This window comes from Sapajus apella, unplaced genomic scaffold (genome assembly GCF_009761245.1).
Source record: "Sapajus apella isolate SASKATOON/1434 unplaced genomic scaffold, GSC_monkey_1.0 scaffold7, whole genome shotgun sequence".
Classification (NCBI taxonomy): domain Eukaryota; kingdom Metazoa; phylum Chordata; class Mammalia; order Primates; family Cebidae; genus Sapajus; species Sapajus apella.
The window spans coordinates 38,343,243-38,351,806 of record NW_022436947.1 but is presented as its reverse complement, the minus strand read 5'-3'; the positions used below and the strand labels follow the sequence as shown (position 1 = coordinate 38,351,806).

The 8,564-nt window shown below is 36.2% G+C and overlaps 1 protein-coding gene across 10 annotated transcripts in view; it reads right to left on the bottom strand.

The window, feature by feature from the left end:
- PTPN12 (protein tyrosine phosphatase non-receptor type 12) overlaps window positions 1–8,564 on the bottom strand; it is a 106,415-nt gene that overhangs the window by 58,052 nt on the left and 39,799 nt on the right. For all 10 annotated transcript variants that reach the window (XR_004268373.1, XR_004268374.1, XM_032276410.1 and 7 more), the window contains one exon: window positions 1,189–1,265. Coding sequence is in view for 8 of the 10 variants with exons in the window: in XM_032276410.1 (XP_032132301.1) it covers window positions 1,189–1,265 (77 nt within the window). In the remaining 2 variants the exon portion in view is untranslated. The remainder of the gene's footprint in view (window positions 1–1,188; window positions 1,266–8,564) is intronic.

Sequence of the window (8,564 nt, the reverse complement as noted above, 5' to 3'; positions counted from 1 at the left end):
TGTTACCCAGGCTGGAGTGCAATGGCGCGATCTCAGCTCACCGCAATCTCCGCCTCCTGGGTTCAGGCAATTCTCCTTCCTCGGCCTCCTGAGTAGCTGGGATTACAGGCACGCACCACCATGCCCAGCTAATGTTTTGTATTTTTAGTAGAGACGTGGTTTCACCATGTTGACCAGGATGGTCTCGATCTCTTGACCTCGTGATCCACCCGCCTCGGCCTCCCAAAGTGCTGGGATTACAGGCTTGAGCCACCGCGCCCGGCCTAATTTTTATATTTTTAGTACAGATGGAATTTCACCATGTTGGCCAGGCTGGTCTCAAACTCCTGACCTCAGGCGACCCACCTGCCTCTGTCTCCCAAAGTGCTGGTATTATAGGCATGAGCCACTGTGCCCAGCCTCACATAAACTTTTATCAGTTAACATCTTTATTAACAAAAACATCATATGCAAATATGTGTAAACACCATATATAAGTGAAAATTATACTATCATATCATCTGAAAGATTTAAAAACACAGATTAGCTGATGGAAAAAAAAGCCTTTTATTTAAACTGAATCAAGTGGCAGTTTGCAACTATCGCTATTGATAACCTAAAGAACTTGACTGCTTTTCATCAAAGGGTATCCAAACAAAGGTTATATAAAAGAGACAATTTAATCTTGGATTTTGGGTTGCCACCTGAAACAGTGACAATTGCCAAAAGTTTTATATTTAAGGCTATGTTCCAGAATTTTAAATCAATATTATCCAGCAATTCCACCCCTAGTAATTTATCCCAAGAAATTATTCAAAAGAACAAACATGTTTACTGCAATACTATTATTTAAAAAAATTGGAAACAACCTATATGGGTCAACAACAGGGAATGATCATGTTCATTTGTGCACACAAACCCAATGGGATGACTGAGAAGATTATTTAGTAATATGTAAGACTTCCATGGGAAAGAAGAAATAAAAAAGAAAATGTTATCTCTGCTATCACACAACTAAGCACAAACTATTTATCTATATGAATAAGGAGGCTAGAAGGAAAGCATATAAAAACAATGTGCCAGGAGAGTGGTTTTATGCTTATTTCTCTTGCTGTTGGTATGTTTGAGCAATTCAAAAAGTTTTTACAAAACTAGTATGTAGAAAGACATTACTACGGCAGAGAAACACCATTTAAAGTAAGTACATACCTTTATAAAATTTGCATTGATATAGTCTGAATCTTGTGAGGGAGTCTTTAATGTCAATTTAACTCGGCTGTGATCAACTACAAGAAAAAAAATTTATAAAATATGCATGGTTGACACACAGGTATTTTCTAACAAAGTCTAAGTAAGGTTAAATAGACAGCTTAAGAACATTTACTTTAAAAAACAATGAATGAAAATGCACTCTAGGTACCAGCAGGGTAATTTCAAACATTACATTGAAGGGAAATAAAATAAACTTTAAAACAACCACGACCTGGCGGGCACCTGTAATCCTAGTGACTTGGGAGGCTGAAGCAGAACTGCTTGAACCTGGGAGGTAGGGGTTACAGTGAGCCAAGATTGAGCCACTGCACTACAGCCTGGGCGACAGAGTAAGACCCTGTCTCAAAACAAACAAACAAACCACCACCACCAGTGGTGTAAAGCAGTCTATTAAAGTTGCAATGAGAATAATCTCTGGCACTCTTTTAAAATTCAAATTCCAGGGCATCATCCCTGATTTACTAGAGCAGAGTCTAGGGTTTCAGCCCCTGCAGCTTTTAACAAACATACCAGGTGGCTGATGAATACTAAACATACCAGGTTGCAGTGATATACAAGCCCATATGCTAAAATTCTTATTAGAAAATTTAACTTTCATATTTCACAAGAAACCATAAAAACTAAATTATAACAAATTAAGTGAATTGAGATTATATAAAAAGTGCTCAACACTGCTCTTGGCTAAAAATATGTATTATTAGGTAATGTAACTCAGAGTAAAAAATCTTTACAAAAAATTTGATAAATAATATTTTCCTTTTCAGTTTTTACTGATTTACTTATTTTTTTAAAAGAATATATATATATATAATTTTTTTAAATTAGACATTAAAGAAAGGTATAAAATGAAAAGTAAGTCTCCCCTGCTCTTCAATTCCAGGGCTCTCTCCCAACCAGATACTATATTAAAGTTTCTTTTCCCCTTCCAAACATACTTTGTGTACACATACAGCTATATACTTTGAAAAACTATTACACAAATGCAAGCATCCTACACATGCTGTTTTGTATCGTTTTCAGCTTACCGTATATGGTGGAACTCTTCCCAAAGCACAAAAAGATTTACCTTATTATTTTAAAATACAGAGACAAGGTCTCACTCTGTCACGCAGGCTGAAGTACAGTGCAATCATAGCTCGTTATAACCTAAAACTTAGAGTTCTTCCTGCCTGAGGCTCCCAAAATGTTGGAATTACAGGTGTGAACCACTGCACCCAGCTTGCACTTGGCTATCTTACTCTTTTTAGTTTAACAGAGAATTCCATCATGTGAATGTTTCATTCTTTATTTAACTGGATACTCTACTGATGAGCAATTTTTTTTTCCTATTAAAAACATTACTACAATGAACACTAACGTGTATGTATGGCTGTTACCAGTGTTGTTGTAGGATAAATTTCTAACAGAGGAATTGCTACTTGCCTTCTAAAAGGTATGTAACAATTTATTCAAGTGTTATTTAATAAGGGTGACTGGGTATTAACTTTTCATCACTGACAAACCAAAAAGTAAAAGTATCTTGTTTTAATGTCCATCTCTTGAATTAGGCAAAGAGTGTACGTTTTAATGTATTTGTTATGTGTACTTTTTTTTCCATAAACCACTTGTTTATATACTTTTCCCATTTTTCCATGTCTGTTTTGTCCTACTGATTTTTTATAAAATCCATGTAAAAAGAAAAAATCAGCCCTCTGTCACAAGAGGTACTAATAGTTTTTTCCAGTTTGTACTGATGTTTAAAACTTTTTATTTAGAACTAATTTTAGATTTATAGTAAAACTGCAAAAATAGTATACAGAATTTCCATATACCTCTCACTGAGCTTCCTCTAATAGCAACATCTTATACAACGATAAGACAATGATCAATACCACAAAATTAACAGTTATAAAACTATTAATTAAACGAGACTATGCAAAACCAGTGTTTTCTAATCTTTTATCTCTTTCAAGGATCTGAAATTTAATTTTTAGTGGCTGGACGTAGTGGCTTACACCAGTAATCCCAGCACTTTGGGAGGCCAAGACAGGTGGATCACATGAGGTCAGGAGTTTGAGACCAGCCTGGCCAACATGGTGAAACCCCATCTCTACTAAAAATACAAATAAAATTAGCAGGGCATTGTGGCACATGCCTGTAATCCCAGCTACTTGGAAGGCTGAGGCAGGAGAATTGCTTGAACCAAGGAAGTGGGAGGTTGCAGTGCTCTGAGATTGCACCACTATACTCCAGCCTGGGTGACACAGTGAGACTCCATCTCAAAATAATAATAATTTTTATTTTTCCTTCGTCTCCTTCAATCTTTAAAAGTTTCTCTAATTGATTTTTTTTAAAATGATTGGAACGAAGTTGGGGATTTTTGGTAATATCACAGAAATGATGTTGTGTCCCTCTCAGTACAACACATCCGGAGATACATGATACGCATATGCCTTAGTACTTGTGATGCTAACCATGGCCACTTGGTTAATATAGTATTCCTTGTTTATCAGAAGGGAATGTTACTGCCTTACCCTTTCGTAGTTAATAAATATTTTAGGTTAGATGCTTTGAGATTATGAAATTCTAAAGAAGTAGAATTGCTTAATATTTTTTGTCTCTGGATTAGAAGGGACCATAACATATAATATGTAAAAATGCATTGTTATCACATTAGAATCCCTTCTAATCCATGAATGAGTATTAAAGGCAGTTAAAATATAAAAGGGAATACTGAAATGTTAACAGACATGAATAAACTTCTTAGCAAAGTTTTAAAGAACAAATAATAGTAACTAATTTATTTTTCATAGGCTCAAAATTTACACACAGCACTAAGGCCCAGTTCTGCTAATTTAATTAATAAATTTATTTTTTGAAGAGTTTTTTTTTTTAGAAATTTGTAGGAAGACACATATAAGGAAGACATACTGGCTTCTGGTGAAAATTATTCATCTCCTCACTATATTCTAAGAAACAGAATATCTACAAATGTTTGTCAATACTCTGTCAATACTTTGTCATGCCACCTTACATGTTCCATTCCCCCTTTTATATGTCATTTGGGATAGGAAATACACATCCAAAAAAAAAAAAACAAAACACTATGCTTCTGGAAAATGAGAATAGAATATTCAGTTAGGATAATGATGGTTGAATAACTACAGTGAGCTTCCTCTTACCATGTTTGCCAGTAATAAGGAGTCTCAGCTAATTGCCCTTATTCATATGACATATTAGCCTCTATTCAAAGTACCTCAAAGGCAGAATAAATAGCTGGTTTACCACTGGGTCCTCAGTAAATGTTTCTGGTAACTGTAAATCCAAATGAGAATAGTGGCTCCCAAATGATAGTTTGGGAGATAGTTTGGGAGACTAGTGCCAGGCTGGCTACATGCAGGCTGGTAATTTCCTTTTTAAAAAAATTTTCTAAGATGGAAAATTTTAAGCATACACCAAAATAGAACAGTATAATGAATCTTTGTATATCCATTACCCAGCTTCAATAATCACCAACATTTTGCGAATCTTATTTCATCTACTCCCAGTCATTCAACAGCTAGGAAAAGCAAATTAAAATCCAAGATTTCTGGAGTACTGTATCTTGCAGTAAGTTCAATTTAGCAAATTCAAAAGGGAATTTAAAAAATTCAGAAATGCCCTTTTTAAAACTTCCCATTAAATTCTAAAACACAGGCATATTTGGTAGTCATTGCTTTCTACTTATATACTCATAGCATATTAAAGAGAATTTAAAAATCAACATTATGCTACTTACGCAGCATATCATGTATATTTTTACTTTTTTGGCACTTTAAATGTGAATTTTAATATGATTCATTCAATAAATATTTGTTGCATGTAATAAGCACAATAATGTTGTCCATATAGCCATAGTAAAATAAAAGCAAAGAAAGGGAGTAAGGAACATCTTGAGGATATCAGCAGTCTTCAGAGATAGAACAAGCTGGGTCTCAGGGAATGAAAAGTTTGCAAATTGATCAAAAAGAAATAAAAACAGAGCATTATAGATAGAATCTCAGGTTCAAAAGTATAATTAATAAGAAATAGCTATCACGAAATCAATGTTTCCTCTAAGCATAGAATTTTATATCGCTATGCACAGATAGGTATACCCAAATCACAAAACTCAAGTGGCAGTACCACATTTGAAACTGGGGTTGTATGATTTCAAAGCCAAGGCTCTGGGTTCAAATAAATACATGTACTGAAGAGGTGTGAAGCACCATGGGACTACTGGAAGACGGAAGCGGTGAGCAACAAGGCTGTAAATGTAGCCACCTGTGCTCACTTGACCATAGAGCAACTTAGGCAAAGAAGGGGTGGGCTGGAATTGGAATATGGAACAAATGCACAATTTCAAATAAACAGGTGTATATCCATCCCAGTTCTGTCCACTAAAAAGGCCTAGAAGCAATGACACACCAAGCCCTGTTCAATGGTGGGTCAGCCAGGACCTTGAGGATTGCTCCCCACCCTCCTGGCTGGCTTTTCTGTCACATTCCACTGCCACAGCAGACTGAGTGTCCTGCCTGAATATTCTGCAGTTCCTTAAGCAGCACCCTTAGCTCCTGTGACACTGTATGGAGAAAGCCACAGCACCCATGATGTTGGCCACCATTAAAACCCAGCAAAGCGCCGGGAACTAGAAGTAGCAAGGAAGGACCTGGGTGGCTATTTTAATATTCTTCATTCCAACTATATTCTCAATAACACTAATTACCACATGGCAGACCATATATGTTAATTTGTAGTGTCTATCACCTTGACTAACACAAGCTCCACAAGGGCAGAGATTTTTGCCAGTTTTTTTGTTGCAGTGCCAGCATATAGTACATGCTCAAAGCTTTATGTAAAATGAGTAAATGCCAAGGTAGGCAGATGACCTGAAGTCAGGAGTATGAGACTAGCCTGGCCAATATGGGGAAATCCCATTTCTAACAAAAATACAAAAATTAGCCAGGTGTGGTGGTGGGTGCCTGTAATCCCAGCTACTTGGGAAGCTGAGGCAGGAGAACAGCTTGAACCCGGGAGGTGGCGGATGTAGTGAGCCAACATCGCGCCACTGCACTCTAGCCTAGGGGACAGAGTGAGACTCTGTCTCATAAAAACAAAACAAAACAAACACAAAAACAGAAATGAAACAACATACGAAAACAGAAACCTACGGCTGTTTAAGATTTCCCTAGATGACAGAAAAAGGAATTGGATAAGCTAATTCTTTGAGTGTGTGCATTAATAATTCCAGAGCAATATAAAATCATCTTAAGATTATTTTGTTTAATACAAAGTATCCAGAAAGCCATGTCATCCCCTATTCTGAAGCAGACTGGTACTATGGTGTCAATGTTTGTGTCCCTCCCAAATTCGTATGTTAAAACCTAAATTCCAATGCAACAGTATTAACGGGGCCTTTAGGAGATGATTAGGTCATGTCTTGTGAATAGGATTACCGGCCTTTACTGAAGAGGCCCGAGGGAGCTTGTATGCCCCTTCTACCTTGTGAGGTGCAGTGAGAAGGCACCACCTATGAACCAGAGTGAACCTTCACCAGACAGCAAATCTGCTAGTGCCTTCATCTTGGACTTCTCAGTCTCCAGAACGTTAAGAAATAAATGTCTGTTATTAATAAGCCACCCTGTTCATGGTATTTCTGTAATAGCAGCCTGAATGGACTAAGACAATGGGTGAGAAACGTGGAGTGTACTTTGCAAAAGCTTAATGAGAGGTTACTGTATGCTAGGTACACTTTTAAACATTAATATTAACCTATTGCGCAAATAGTCCTAAATAGTATTAATATAATCTTCACTTTAAGGATGACAAAACCACGGCACAGAGAGGATAAGTCCAAGGTCATAGAGCTATCAAGTGGTGAAGTCAGGATTTCAACTTCCAGAATCAGAATGCTTTACCATTATGCTATGTTGCCACTTGTTAATTCTGCCAACACAAGCTATCCATACATCCCACAGCTGATAATGATGTAGAACAACAAAAAGATGAAGGACTAAATTGAGGCACAGAAGTTAGTGGAGAAAAGAAGGAAAGAGATAAGAGAAGGGGTGCTTTAAAAGAGTTGTCATGGAAGAAGATTTCAAAAATAGGGATTTATCAGTGGCATCAAAATAGTTTAATATTCTTGAATAATCAATATTCTTCCTGTTAGAGTAAAGAATAAAAAAAGACCACCGAATCTGGCAATTAAAAAGTCACTGGGCCCTGGGCAACATGGTGAAACCCTGTCTCTACTAAAATACAAAACATTAGCCGGATGTAGTGCCAGGTGCCTGTAGACCTAGCTATTCAGGAGGCTGAAGCACAAGAATTGCTTGAACCTGGGAGGCAGAGGTTGCCATGAGCCAAGATCGTGCCACTGTACTCTGGCCTGGGTGACAGAGCAAGACTCAGTCTCCAAAAAAAAAAAAAAAAAAAAATTTGCTCAGAACTTTAAGGACATTTTAGAGAGAACAAGCTTTAAGAATGTATGAGAACTGAGGAAATAATGTAATAGAATGTAGGTATTTCAAGATACTCGAAGAAAGAAAGACTACCAGCAGGTTTAAAAGATAGCAAGTATGACGTATAGCTTTTATTGGATAAGTGAGGGCATACTTTAAGTATACTTTCAGAGTTAAAGTTATTTTGCCAGAAAAATATGCTATTTAAGAATACAGGCCAGGTGCAGTGGCTTATACCTGTAATCTCAACACTTTGGGAGGATGAGGTGGGAGGATCACATGAGCTTAGAAATTTGAGACCAGCCTGGGCAACACAGTGAGACTCCCTCACTTCTATTTAAATACATAAATAAATAAACTAATTATAATATTATTATTAGAATGTAATGCTATCAATCTAAGACATATGCTCAGAGATACATATTCAGACTGCTGAAAATAGTAGACACGCAGATATTTGAGTCATCCTATGGTTCATTTTTTCATGCATCATTAATCAGTTAAGGCTCTTCTGGATATACAAAAAAGAATATTGTTAGCATTTTAGAAAATATATTATTTGTCTATTATTTTAATGAAATTATGTCTTTGAACAGAGTTCACAAAAGATATTTTCACTCAGATTTACACTATTTAAAAGTAATTTAGTGTTAGAGCAGCTATGATACTTAAAGGAAAAAAATTAAAAATTACAATCAGAAGAAAAAACAAAAAGCACAATTACGAATTATTATCTTTTAGTGTACTTTGAAAGATAGGCTAATTAGTACTTCCTAACAATCAAACTCAGGAAGAATGAAGCTAGGTAGGTTACAAAAGGCTAATTAGCATTTCTATGTGTTCTATCAAGGG